Genomic DNA, 15,127 nt, shown 5'->3' with positions numbered 1-15,127 from the left:
GAACATCTCCCAGAGAGTCAGTGTGGCTTTAGAGCCAACAGAGGCACCACTGACATGGTCTTCGTTCTCAGACAGCTACAAGAAAAATGTCGGGAACAGAACAAAGGACTGTATGCGACATTCGTCGATCTCACGAAAGCTTTCGACACCGTGAGCAGAAAAGTTCTGTGGGAGATCATGAAACGTCTAGGATGTCCCCCCAAAATTCCTCAGCATGGTCATCCAACTACATGAGGAACAGCGTGGACAGGTCAGACACAGCAACGACCTTTCGGAGCCCTTCCCAATTGGAAATGGAGTGAAACAAGGTTGTGTCCTCGTGCCGACCCTCTTCACGATCTTCTTCAGCATGATGCTCCAACAGGCCACTGAAGATCTTGGCGACGACGACGGTATCTTCATTAGATACCGCACTGATGGCAGCCTATTCAACCTGAGGCGGCTACAGGCCCACACCAAGACACTGGAGCAACTCATCAGAGAGCTTCTGTTTGCCGACGATGCTGCCCTCGTCGCCCATACAGAAGCGGCCCTGCAGCGTATAACATCCTGCTTCGCAGAGGCTGTGCAGCTCTTCGGCCTAGAAGTCAGTCTGAAAAAGACGGAAGTTCTCCACCAGCCTGCCCCACGGGAAGAATTCCACGCTCCTCACATCAACATCGGTGAGACAGAGCTGAAGTCGGTCATGGTCATCCAACTACATGAGGAACAGCGTGGACAGGTCAGACACAGCAACGACCTTTCGGAGCCCTTCCCAATTGGAAATGGAGTGAAACAAGGTTGTGTCCTCGCGCCGACCCTCTTCACGATCTTCTTCAGCATGATGCTCCAACAGGCCACTGAAGATCTTGGCGACGACGACGGTATCTTCATTAGATACCGCACTGATGGCAGCCTATTCAACCTGAGGCGGCTACAGGCCCACACCAAGATCAGCGTGTACAGAGCTGTTGTACTGCCCACCCTGTTGTATGGCTCCGAAACCTGGGTCACCTACCGGCACCACATACGACTGCTTGATCGCTTTCACCAGCGCTGCCTTCGCACCATCCTCAGCATCCACTGGAGTGACTACATCACAAATGTCGAGGTCCTGGAGCAGGCAAAGACTATCAGCATCGAGGCAGGAACACTTAAGACAGTTCTAATTCATGACGGAGATCAGTCGATATCTTTCTGTTCCCGACATTTTTCTTGTAGCTGTCTGAGAACGAAGACCATGTCAGTGGTGCCTCTGTTGGCTCTAAAGCCACACTGACTCTCTGGGAGATGTTCTTCGGCGATAGTAGGCACCAGCGGATTTAGGAGGACCATGACGCTGCAGCCGCGAACCCAGACCAGACTTTCCCTTGCAACCGCTGCGGCCGACTCTGCTTTTCCCGCATTGGCCTTGTCAGCCATGAGCGTGCCTGCATCAGACATGGACAACGCCCTTCCTAGATCTTCGTCAGCGAAGCCAGGCCATGATGATGATGATTTACTATACATATGTCCTCCCACCCCCAGCCCCACCACCCACATCCGCCACTCTCTGCCCCCCCCCCACCTCCCCTTCTATCTCTCTCTCTCTCTCTCTCTCTTCCCCCCTTCTCTCTCTCTTCCTTGTCTTGCTCTCCTCTCTTCCTTCCTTTACCCTCTTCTCACTCATCTTCTACTCATCTTTCGCACCCCTGCCACACCCCACCCCCTCCTGCCCCCCTCACCTCTCCTGGCCCCTCCTCTCTCCCCTCCCCCCTCCTCTCCCGCTGAGGACCCCTCCAACTCCTCCACCCTCCTACCTATTAAAAAAAAGAAGCTGACAATGAAGCAGACCCGGAGAGGGAACAGCATAGTGCTATGACGGAGATCAGTCGATATCTTTCTCTTTGAGTAAAAAGCACTGTACACATACAACGACACAGGACACTGACAACCTGGCATGGCATGACCTTTCAGTTTCTTTACCATTCTGTCACCTGGAAATCTTTTTCTACATGGATACATCCGGATAAAAAGGAGCTATGATGATGCGAACGGATTTTCTTATCTTTTTTTTTTTCTTCTACTGTCTCCCCCTCCCCTGTGTGTTTGTCTGTCTTTCACTCATGTGTGTGTGTGTGTGTGTGTGTGTGTGTGTGTGTGTGTGTGTGTGTGTGTGTGTGTGTGCGTGCGTGCGTGCGTGCGTGCGTGTGTGTGTGTGTGTGTGTGTGTGTGTGTGTGAAGTGATTAGGGAGAGAGGGTGAATGAGAGAGAAGAAGATTAAAGAGGCATGGGGTTAGACCGGGAGAGAGAGGGAGAGACAGAAAGAGAGCGAGTGAGAGAGAGGGAGGGAGGCAAGAACCCATGATATAGCTTTCACTAGATAATTATATTCAGGCACCATCACTTCCAGAAAAGGACTGGTGCATGAGGAAGGGAAAGGTCAGGTGTATACTGATCAGGTGTCAAACACCCAGCTTTCCCCTGGAGTCGCCATGGTGTTGTCACGAAAACAGATCACCCCCCCCCCCCCCCCCAACGACCCCTCCCCCCCTTCAAAAAAAAAAAAAAAAAAAAAAAAAAAGAAAAAAAAAAAGAAAAAAAAGAGAGAAGAAATAAAGAAAGGGGTGGTGATGCAGTAGCAGAAATCAAGACTAGAATTCTGCAGAAGAACCAGACAGACTTTTGCTTCACCCAGAAACATCCGGAGGACTGGCACCATCTGACTGCTCGCGAGCTATGTTCTCCGCACACTCTTGTATGGGTCACAATTCTGGAAAGTCACCAAGAGCACAAGTGATAGCTCCATCATGGTGCAGATCATACCTGTCTGACAGGGCTGAAACAGTTGTGATGGAAGGCCCGAGGTCAGTACCATCCTGTCTTAAGTGTGTCGTTCTACATGGTTCAGTACTGGGGCCTGTTTTGTTCTCTACACACAGTCGTTAGACCACATTTTCAAGGAACTCTCCATCAGTCACTACGGGTTTGCAGATGACACAGATGCAGAAATCAGCTCTCCCAGAACAAATAAGCACAGACATAATAGATAGGCATTTCACGAGTTAAAAACCTGGATGGGCACAAACAAACTAAAGCTGAAGGATGAGAAAAGTGAAGCTGAAGCACTGTGGATCAAGTCTGAAATGTCATCTTTCCATAGTTACAACACACACTTCTATCCGTGGAGGTCAAACCGACATTACAGATCATGGAAAAAATCTTCTTGGTGTTACTCTCTCCATGGACTGGCATGTTTCTAATTCATGAAAGTCAGCATACATAGAACCGTGCTGCTTCCATTCGTCACTTCCTGTCTGTTGACGCAGCCAGAACTCTTCATTTGTGTGTTTGTCTTCTCAGAAATGGATTATTGTCATTGTCTGCTTGCTGGTTCTCCACAGTACATTATTCATAAACTGCATAAAGTTCAAAACTCAGCTGCCTGTCTTGTTCTGAAATGCCCCAAAGGTGATCAGGTTCTGCTTCTTCTGAAACAGCTCCACTGGTTGCCGATACAGTTCAGGGCTGAAGATAAACTCTCCACACATTGCTTTCACGCTTTCTCTGGTTCTTCACCAAATTATCTTTCTGATCTTCAGAATGCTGATTTGCTTAAAACTCCATGCTGGTCATCACCACTGAGATCAAAGGAAGAAGATGTAGCTGGATATGACACGTCTTTATTTTGTCCCCAGATGTGCTTCCAGGAGTAGCCCTTCGCTGGACACCAGACAGAGAAGGGCGCGAGAAAGAGCAAGGGAGACATGCGCAGAAGGGGTGACAAAGAAATGAAGGGGGCAGGCCTTTGGGAAAGCCAGGTGAGACAGCACAGGACAGACAGCAGTGGAGAGTGCTGCTGGAGGCGTTATCTTCACAAACAGAACGGAGTAAATGAGTAACAATAACTGGCTATCTTTTCTTCTTTTTAGGTGAACCTTGTCAGCACCTATGAGACGACCGAGGCTGCTATGTTTATGAAAAAGGATGTGAAACAACCTGTGTAATAGTTCAGTCTGCCTGTCTGTCTCTCGTCATTGATTTTGCCACGCTGACATGTTTACATCGCTGACAGCGACAGGGATAAAGTAAAAAAATGTGTTTCTAATGTACGTCTGCTCACTTTTTTTGCCCGTCAGTGAGAACAGGGTTAGGAGAGAGAGGGAGAGAGAGAGAGAGAGAGAGAGAGAGAGAGAGAGCTCGCGTGCGTGCGTGTCTATCTGTGTGTGTGTGTGTGTGTGTGTGTGTGTGTGTGTGCGTGTGTGTGTTTGTGTGTGTGTGTGTGCGTGCGTGCGTGCGTGCGTGCGTGTGTGTGTGTGTGTGTGTGTGTGTGTGTGAAGGGGGGGTGTGGGGGGGGGGGGAGCGAGTGCGTGCGTGCGCGCGCGCGTGCGCGCGCGTGTGTGTATGTGTGTGTGTGTGTGTGTGTGTGTGTGTGTGTGTGTGTGTGTGCGTGAACGGATGTTTGTGCGAATAGGTGTGTGTGCGAATATGAGAGGGATTGAGGACAAAGACCGGGTGACAGGGGGCGGAACAAAGAGAGACAGGTGACAGAGAAACGTGGAGAGGGGAGGAAGAATGGAGAGAGAGAGAGAGAGAGAGAGAGAGAGAGAGAGAGACGCAGATGCAGAAGATTTATTCATTACGGCCATAGTCCCACATGAATGAGAGGCGATAACTAGATATGTATACATTACCGTAACTGGCAATAAGCATTCAACTGCTTACACAATTAAGCTATGGAAATTAGTACAAACTATTTCTCTTAACTTAAAAGCTTCATATAAGTACAATGCGAGATTTCTTATGACACCATCATCAGATGATGCCATCAATAAACACAATTTAAACAAACAAGGGCGTTCATAATACTTCTTTGAAATAAATTTTACACGAATATTATGCAATACAGGACACTTCAGAACAACATGAACTTCATCTTCAGTTGACTCTTTGCACAAAGGGCACAGGTTCTCTAAATGATTAATATTTTTATAGCGATTCCTGTGCAAATTGATTTCAGAAATGCCAAATCTAAATCGAGTTGATATGAATCGTAAGTGTCTGTCAATATTAAACAAAAGATAATTTTTAACTAAATGTGTAGAAGTATAAGCTCTGTAGGAACAGAATCGATCACTGGATTGGCAGTGAGAACAACGTCCAGACAGTTGGTGCCAAACAGAAGAGCAGTGACAGAAGCATGTGGACACGACACAAGTGGCTGCCAAGAGGACGACACACAGCACCACACCAGTCCTGTCCCCTCTCTGTGTCGTTACACATGTCACAGTCCTGTCCCCCTCTCTGTGTCGTTACACATGTCAGTTCTGCCCCCCTCTCTGTGTCGTTACACATGTCAGTTCTGCCCCCCTCTCTGTGTCGTTACACATGTCACAGTCCTGTCCCCCTCTCTGTGTCGTTACACATGTCAGTTCTGCCCCCCTCTCTGTGTCGTTACACATGTCAGTTCTGTCCCCTCTCTGTGTCGTTATATATGTCACAGTCCTGTCCCCTCTCTGTGTCGTTATACATGTCACAGTTCTGCCCCCCTCTCTGTGTCGTTACACATGTCACAGTCCTGTCCCCTCTCTGTGTCGTTATACATGTCACAGTCCTGTCTCATTCTCTGTGTCGTTATACATGTCACAGTTCTGCCCCCCTCTCTGTGTCGTTACACATGTCACAGTCCTGTCCCCTCTCTGTGTCGTTATACATGTCACAGTCCTGTCTCATTCTCTGTGTCGTTATACATGTCACAGTCCTGTCTCATTCTCTGTGTCGTTATACATGTCACAGTTCTGCCCCCCTCTCTGTGTCGTTATACATGTCACAGTCCTGTCTCATTCTCTGTGTCGTTATACATGTCACAGTCCTGTCTCATTCTCTGTGTCGTTATACATGTCACAGTCCTGTCTCATTCTCTGTGTCGTTATACATGTCACAGTCCTGTCTCATTCTCTGTGTCGTTATACATATCACAGTTCTGTCCCTTCTCTGTGTCGTTATACATGTCACAGTCCTGTCTCATTCTCTGTGTCGTTATACATGTCACAGTCCTGTCTCATTCTCTGTGTCGTTATACATGTCAAACACTAGTGCCTTAGTCAGTGAAAACGTTAACATCAAGCCTGTATTCCGACAGTGGATCACAGGAAAAAAGCGTATGTATACATGTCAAACGGATGAAGAAATTTGATACCTTAATCCTGTGTGTTCTAAAGGGGCTTTTAAAGACTGGAAACGAAACAGAAAAATCCACTACAAGTATGAACCCTGTCTCAGTCAACTTCCACGTCCACCGGTATTTTGACGAGCGCTTCACAGAGCCAGAGGAAAGTGACAGAATGCAACGGACAAAAACCGTAAATTATCTGTTTTGAATACAATCATTCAAGTCCACTGAAAAGAACCGCTGTGAAAAGAATCTGGGCTTGAATTTGAGTTTAGTGGAATGGGTCTTGCCCAAGTTACATCCCCACTCTCGCGGCCAAGAGGGTTTTAGCACAGTCCGCGTTGGGATGGTTCCCAAAGGCCAACTAGTCCCCAAGGCTGCAGCACCAAGAGCCAGTGCAATCTTGCCTCCAAACGTCATAGTTCTTCACAAAAGACTAAGCTGTAAATGACTTCCCAATGCAGCGGAGAAACCATTGATCATACAGCTCTCACTTGACTGTTGGCCCAAGTGTAAACTCATGTCAATCTGTGATGTAAGCCGAGAGTTGGTCCCCATATATATATTGTTCCAAAAATGTAACGGAACAATGTTCAGAATGCAATGTAATATCACTGCACTATACAAATAGGTTGGGTATGGCTTGCATACGATTACACTTGTCAAGTGACTTGTAAGGACGCAGCACGCAGAGAATGCTGCACGTGCAAATTGTAAAGCCTGTGGTGAAAGTGTCTTTTTTTTTTTTGTGCGTGCTTCACATGGCAGTCATGTTTTCTGATAAGGAATGCCGAAGAACTGTGTACTCACACCATGGCTCTTACCCAGAAAAACTGCAGTCTGTCGAGTCGGATTTGAATACATAAGTTCCAGTGCCAAAAATGCTTCCTTTTAGCCTCATCCACAGTCCAGGCACTGAATGGAGTGCCGCATGTCTCCGACCAGACCATCCGCAACCAGTAGCACGCAGCTGGCCTGCACGCTCGACTTCCGGTCAGAGGACCTGTCCTCACAAGGCGCCACCACTGAGCATCGCTTCTGGACTCCAGCCCGTCACTGGAACCACTTGCTATCAACACGCTGCCCTGGCCCTCACTGTCTCCAGATCTCAATGGTGTGGGAGGGGGTAAATAGCGGGGAGCGGGGGGGCGGTGTCTTACATATATTGAACCAAATAACATTTTTTTGCTCACCATCAGAAACGAGTGTTTGTCGAACTGAAAGTTGTGTGACTGAAGTCAGGGTGACCATTGTGCTAAAGTCACTGACAACGCTTTCCACCTTGATGGAATCCCTCTTAGCACTATATCTTGTCACTGACTGTACTATCCAGCCTGTTGGAATCTCTCTTAGCATTATATCTTGTCACTGACTGTTCTATCCAGTCTGTTGGAATCTCTCTTAGCATTATATCTTGTCACTGACTGTACTATCCAGCCTGTTGGAATCTCTCTCAGCATTATATCTTGTCACTGACTGTTCTATCCAGTCTGTTGGAATCTCTCTTAGCATTATATCTTGTCACTGACTGTTCTATCCAGTCTGTTGGAATCTCTCTTAGCATTATATCTTGTCACTGACTGTACTATCCAGCCTGTTGGAATCTCTCTTAGCATTATATCTTGTCACTGACTGTTCTATCCAGTCTGTTGGAATCTCTCTTAGCATTATATCTTGTCATTGACTGTTCTATCCAGTCTGTTGGAATCGCTCTTAGCATTATATCTTCTCACTGACTGTTCTATCCAGTCTTTTGGAATCTCTCTTAGCATTATATCGTGTCACTGACTGTTCTATCCAGTCTGTTGGAATCTCTCAGCACTATATCTTGTCACTGACTGTACTATCCAGCCTGTTGGAATCTCTCAGCACTATATCTTGTCACTGACTGTACTATCCAGTCTGTTGGAATCTCTCAGCACTATATCTTGTCACTGACTGTTCTATCCAGTCTGTTGGAATCTCTCAGCACTATATCTTGTCACTGACTGTTCTGTGAATCTCTCTTAGCGTTATATCTTGTCACTGACTGTTCTATCCAGTCTGTTGGAATCTCTCTTAGCATTATATCTTGTCACTGACTGTTCTATCCAGTCTGTTGGAATCTCTCTTAGCATTATATCTTGTCACTGACTGTACTATCCAGTCTTTTGGAATCTCTCAGCACTATATCTTGTCACTGACTGTACTATCTAGTCTGTTGGAATCTCTCAGCACTATATCTTGTCACTGACTGTACTATCCAGTCTGTTGGAATCTCTCAGCACTATATCTTGTCACCGACTGTACTATCCAGTCTGTTGGAATCTCTCAGCACTATATCGTGTCACTGACTGTTCTATCCAGTCTGCTGGAATCTCTCAGCACTATATCTTGTCACTGACTGTTCTATCCAGTCTGTTGGAATCTCTCTTAGCACTATATCTTGTCACTGACTGTTCTATCCAGTCTGTTGGAATCTCTCTTAGCATTATATCTTCGGAACGAACGAGAAAAAGGCTACTCATAATGGAGATCCGTGAAATCGCACGCTCATCTTCAAAAACGACGAACTTTTCTCTCTAAATGATCGCCAAAGGTTGCCTCTGATTGGTCCATTCAAAATCCAGAAAATAACTCTTCCTAAGTCAATATCAGACACACAAGCGTAGTAGATATACGTGTGAATTTTAACGGTGACAAACCATGTAGCTCAAATCAAGCAGATCTGTTTGTTTGGTAGTTCGTAGACATCATGCGCGATGTGATAAGGCCTTTGCATAAATCATTCTCTGAATAAGATTTAGCGGCTTTCTTCGCATTCTTTGAATCATATGTTTTCACGGACTACCGATGCAATGTAATGACAGCATAAAAGGAATGCACAATGAAGTCAGTCACTGTGGACGCTGATTTTACCAACAAAGTGACCATTTGTAGACAGTGAAATAAATATCTTCATACTGACTGTAAAACGCAACAGCCTTTCTATGCCTTAAGCGAATTTAAGAAATCTACTATTTTGGATGAATGAGATCCATTATAATTCTCACAGTATATTGACATTTATGTTCCAGTACATCATTTTGCTGGTCCTGGCAGATGTATGCATCAGTGTAACTTTCATACTAAGCACACGTTTCTATTTAAGGAAAATAAAAATAAAATGACTACCAATGACCAATGAGCCCATATTTTTAGATAAAGGTGCTTAGTTTTGTGAAAAAGAAATAAAAATGTAACGAAAAACGATTGTGGAAACACGTTTTGCACCTTCACAAACGTTCCCCAAAGTGCATTACCGTGTGTATCAATGTGTGTTCTTATCTAAATATTTCATATATTTGTGCACGTGTATATTGTTTTTAGTTAATAAGTTCGTGTCTTTTGTGTATGTAATGTAATAAAAACATGAACTGAAGGAAAGAGGAAAGAAACAGAAGAGTAATACAATTTAAAGCGACGCCCCCATCTGGTGCAGGTAAACACAAGAAACGCACACCACAGCATACATACACAGTGGTCACAGCAATACACACAGCAGTAACACCATGGTCATACCCTGGTCATATAGTGGTCATACAATGGTCATACCTTGGTCACACAATGACAACACAGCAGCTAAAGTGGTCACAAAGTGGTCACAAAACGCCAGAGCTGAATAACTGCTAGAGTGTACAATACCGAGACAGCTGATTTTACCGAAAGGTGCTGATTTCGGCACGAGCTTTCACATTCCACGGACTCCTGAAGATAGAAGAGCATGCAGTACAAGCACAGAGGTCATAATGATAATCATAAAAAGGAAAAGAAGGCATCGGCGATGATGGTGATGATGATGTTGATAGAATTTTTTGTTTAAAGTAACAATATCAAAACAGAATTCATAGTGAATTACGAAGCCACACTTTCATTTCGAATAGTGTATCCAGCTGATGTGCTTTACACTAAAACTTAATATCATGTAACAAACAAACTGGAAACAAAAGACCGAATGAGAAATTAAAATATACACAGTATCTTGCAACACATAATGATAAATGTCTAAAGGAAATAAGTACTGAGGATAAATAAGATATAGGCACGCGTGGAAAGTTATAAAACAAATTTAAACACTGATTAATGCAGGGATTAACACAAATGACAAAAGAATACAAATCAATTACTGTCAGTTAAAAGAAAAGCTGTATACGGTGCACAGTTTTTCAAGTTTAACATGTTCGTTGAAGTGAGCAATGGTGTGCTTTTCTAAAACGATATCCACAAATCATGGTTTACTGTACAGTGGCTATACCCTGTAGTCTTGGGATTTCAAGATGAAACGAAGTTTTAGTTTCAATTTCAAGGAGGCGTCAGAGTGCGCGGGCTTAACCATATACGTTACATCACATCTGTTTTAAAAAAGTGGAGCATGTTTCTTACCTAAGCATAGCCTCAACGCGCTGTCCAGGCCTTTGGAAAGTAAATAAAAGTGAAGAAATTAAAATACAAAAAAATAGAAAAAGATTCACAGATGGCAAATAATCAAAAATAAAATAGAATAACACCATAAAACGAAATTGATAACTAATTACATTAATTTCGTAATGTATGTCAAATGTGTTTCCCTTTTATTTGTTCTCACCTAAATCAGCAGTCTAAAGTAACCACAACACAATAATTGTTACATGCTATCTAAAGGTTTGATTTCTTATTTTGTGTACTGGACGTACTTCTGAACATTCATCAAATCAATATTTACAACACGATTTTTCTGCAATGGTGAACATAAATGTTTTAAAGTCGTACCAGTTGACTGATACCTTTCATGAAATTCGTCAATTAATAACACACATAGTAAGACTAATAGTGGATTGCTCATAAACTTTGTTTCCATATTTTGCTGATTTAGTATTCTCCTAATGTTAAAATTTACTAAACGTTTCAAACAATTTGATTCTCTCTCTCTCTCTCTCTCTCTCTCTCACACACACACACACACACACACACACACACACACACACACACACACACACACACACACACACACAGACACAGACACAGACACACAGGTCTCTTCCTTGCCCGTCGTCCCATTCCCGGCGCCGTTAAACTAGTTACCTCTCCCCCAACCCCCTCTCCCCTGCCCCACGGGTCGCTCAGATGTCGCTGCATATGACTATGGCTGACGAATTACTCCGTCCGCCCTCCCTCGCTCCTCACTTCCCTCCTCTGCCTCTCTCCGTACCTCTCCTCTGGCACCAATTTACTGACTGTGCGTGATTGGAGATGCTAAGTTGTCTACTGACTTTCCAGCGCCAGACCAGTTTATTGAAATCAGCTCGCACTCATTACACACCTCTGGGGCTTTATATCCGTAGTGTTTAACTAGTCTGTCTATCTATCTATCTATCTATCTATCTATCTACTCTCTCTCTCTTCCTCAAATCAAGGTGTCTAAAAATGTAAAGATGAAAAGCAATAGTAATGCGAAGGGCCAAAAAAGGCGAAAAAGATAATCCTGATAATCACACACATGCAAACGCACACAAAAATATTTATGTATCTATCATATTTTTCTTTATTATTCTTGATGACTTACCCTTTGGTATATACTCCCTTGATAAGACTCACAAGAGGAAGTAACAATCATGTAGAAGAAAAACAAACAAACAAACATGTTTTAAACGTCACCCCAACCAATGAACATGCTGTTTTCTTGCCAGGCTCACCATTGCTCACTCTCTTCGTTGATATCATGATTATAAATTTGGAAACACGAATGTTGGATTTCGAGTCAACAACAATGCTGTGTTAAAATGTCCCATAGCTCTAACGGCCATCTGGGCAGTATTCATATCCCCTGTGTCTACACAGGAAGGTGGTGCCCCCTTCTGTTGACAGTTGTTACACCTATGCAGACCTGACGTATTAAAAAAAAAAAATCTTTTTAGTCATTTGTGTTAACAAAGTGAGTCTATGTAATAACACTGTGTTTAGTGCGTCTGCGTATGTGTGTGTGTGTGTGTGTGTGTGTGTGTGTGTGTGTGTGTGCACGCGTGCGTGCGTGTGCGCGTGCGTGCGTGTGAGTGTGTGTGTGTGTGTGTGTATGTGTGTGTGTGTGTGTGTGTGTGTGTGTGTGTGTGTGTGTGTGTGTGTGTGCGTGTGTGCACGCGTGCACGCGTGTGTGCGAGTGTGTGTTGGCATTTTCTCGGCTTCTACAAATGGCACAGGAACCAAAGTCGGCAAAATGGTAGGTATGAATAAGCCCTTTAAAGCACCCCCCCCCCCCCACCATTATGGTGATATGGTAAGCAGGGTGAAAGGTCAAAGGCCAATGTCATCATTTGGCATAATAGAATAAAAACTGATGGAGACCGTGTATTATTACATTCAGACTTGGTCCTGTGACTGGATAAAGGAGCAGCGTGGTCCCTGTGGAAAATCAAAATCTGCCTGCAAGAGAGAGACAGAGTCTTCTGCACAGTCTTCAGCAAACTTAGAACAGTGATTGGTCACAGTGAAAAGAAATCCCGTCAAAAGAAAGACGGTAAGACGTCAGAACTTTCGTTGTTCATCCAATTTTCATTCAACAACGTTTTCCATGACAGTGATCTGTTCTGGCCAGAACATCGACGCTTTGTAAATTCATGTAAAAAAAAAAAAAAAGAAAAAAAGAAAGAAAAAAAGGTCAAGGTTGTATCCATCAGTGTGTCTTTTTGCTAGACATTCCATTTTTGTGTCTTTTTGCCAGGTAATACGTTTTGCAGTTCCTCTGCCCCGCCCCCACTTAATAAACGGGGGTAGTTGTTTTGTGGCTTGTTTTGTTTTGTGGTTTGTTTTTGGTTTTTGTTGTTGCTTCATGAGCTTCTTTCTTTCTTCTGAATCATCTATGATGGTGATGATTACTATCTATTTTATTTTATCTTAATTGGGGTAGTGGCCGTTGGGTCATTATTCGATGGACTCAGTTTGAGTTCCCCCCCCCCTCCCCAAACTGAGTCCATCGAATTTTAAACGGGGGGTCATATTGGTAGGTTCGTAAGGGGTGTCATTCCACGACAGGGGGGAGGGGTGTGTGTGTGTGTGTGTGGGATAACGAGGGAGGGTGGGGGATGAGATGAGGTGGCGGAGGGGGTGGTGGTGGTCAATTCTGAGGATCCCAGAAAAGCTTTTACTTTAGGTCGGTAATTCTGTGTCAAGACAGATGTTTACGAGCCTCCTTAAATTGCCTCAGCTGCCACTTCCTATCCCTGACTAAACTGGGTCCTTCACGAAAGGAGCAAAGTTGGAATTTGGACACACACACACACACACACACACACACACAGAGTATAAGACAAAATGGTGGTTTATTGTACATCGGCCCAAGGCTACACAAACACAAGGGAAGGGGGCAAGTGGGTTGGGAGACAGGTGAGGGGTTGGAAGGGGGATGTAATCTGGATAAACATATCAATAGCATGAACATTGTTGAGAGAGAGAGATAGAGAGAGGGAGAGAGAGAGGGGGGGGAGAGAGGGGGTGGGTAGACATACACACAGGCAAGGGGAGACAGACAAAGGTGGACACAGAGAAACAGAGAGAGAGAGAGAGAGAGAGAGAGAGAGGGGAGAACAGTGGGGTAGGTATGGGTAATTACGAACGATGCAGTCGAAGCGACCAGCTGAACGTGTGTACTGTAAAGATTACATGTCGTGCGATAGTCAAACGTAGTTCTTTTGTTTTTGAAGGCTTTCTCCGACTGGTTGCACCAGGAAAAGTTCGTCTGCTCATTTTTTAAAAACTTTTTGTCGACCTTTGAAATAGCAGGGGTGCTTGAGGGTAAATGCGAACGGGCAAGTCTAATTGTGAACGATGACTTTGTGTACATGTAGACAATTAAAACAGAAGCAGGTCTTTAACTCGTTAGACAACATATTATTGGAACACAAACAGACATTTAAACACACTCACCCCACACCGCACACAAACACACCCTTTTGAGAGTGCTCAGTAACTGCAACATAGTTCGCAAATAGACTCACGTCAAAATATCCTACGGTCTAATTGCAAACGAAAATATTTTGCAGAGACCTGTCAAAGCTGACGTCCTGATTTGTCACAAATATGCTTTCTAAAATTCTGTTAGCACTGCTGATGCGCATTCAACATATCCGAAAAAATAAAAATATTTTAAACTGTGTCGAAGTTCAAGTCCTACAACTTGCTTCCCTTGATTTTAGGATTTTGAGAGCACGTTTGTAACCTTGGTCGGCAGTAGTTCGCGAAGAGAAGAAATAGTGCGGAAACAGCCAGAAATAGCTGATGGTTGACTGGTTCTTTGAAATGGATATCCACTGAGGTATTAGGAAAAGGTCGAAGAAGACGTTAAATTGTGAAATGAACTGTTAGAAACGCTTCGAAGTGGGGCGGTAAACGAATCGTTCGCAATTACCCATACCTACCCTCTTAGTGAGGCGTGTGTGTGTGCGTGTACGTGTGTTCTTAAAAACATAAATACACGGTGACATCTTGATATGTGAGCCTTATATAGCTGCTGAGGTGACAGCATCAGAAGAAACGCGCATTGTCTGTGACCATTGGTGTTTCTTGGGAGTCCATTCTAATTTTGCAGCATCATCAGTTCTTTGCTGCACCGCATCGTATCGTCGTGTCGTGTCGTGTCGTACTGTATTGTGAACAGACACCAGTACAACTCCACACCCTTGAACTAAACAAGGCCATCTTGGCCAAAACATCGGCCGCCACATAAACAGCCAGCACGCTGCTCTCCCTGTGTCCACATGGCTTGTTTGGAGCAGTGCGGAAAACACCACATCAATTGACACCCGGTCTGAACCCTGTGCAGGGACACTGGAGATTGATTGATTTCCGTGCAGACACTGGGGGTGGTGAAGCTGGTCGTTGATCGTGATGTATGTGCCAGCCACCAACACCAACGTTTCAATCACAGCAGCAACAGACATTTGTCACGACAGGTAAATACCCGTCCGGATTATCTCAACTACAATTCCGGCTGTGTGGAAGAGGGTGTAT

At 44.5% G+C, this 15,127-nt stretch overlaps 1 protein-coding gene across 5 annotated transcripts in view; it reads right to left on the bottom strand.

Moving 5' to 3' along the window:
• The window catches only part of LOC143293810 (calcitonin gene-related peptide type 1 receptor-like), a 317,054-nt gene that overhangs the window by 33,941 nt on the left and 267,986 nt on the right, over positions 1–15,127 (bottom strand). For 4 of the 5 annotated variants that reach the window (XM_076605076.1, XM_076605075.1, XM_076605078.1 and 1 more), the window contains one exon: positions 9,812–9,856. The exons of the other annotated variant lie outside the window; for it this stretch is intronic. In XM_076605076.1, the coding sequence (XP_076461191.1) occupies positions 9,812–9,856 (45 nt within the window). The remainder of the gene's footprint in view (positions 1–9,811; positions 9,857–15,127) is intronic. 5 annotated transcript variants of the gene reach the window in all.

The sequence above is a fragment of the Babylonia areolata genome, chromosome 19, assembly GCF_041734735.1.
Source record: "Babylonia areolata isolate BAREFJ2019XMU chromosome 19, ASM4173473v1, whole genome shotgun sequence".
NCBI classification, from domain to species: domain Eukaryota; kingdom Metazoa; phylum Mollusca; class Gastropoda; order Neogastropoda; family Buccinidae; genus Babylonia; species Babylonia areolata.
The sequence above is the reverse complement of the archived record's forward strand: the minus strand, read 5'-3'. Positions and strand labels throughout refer to the sequence as shown.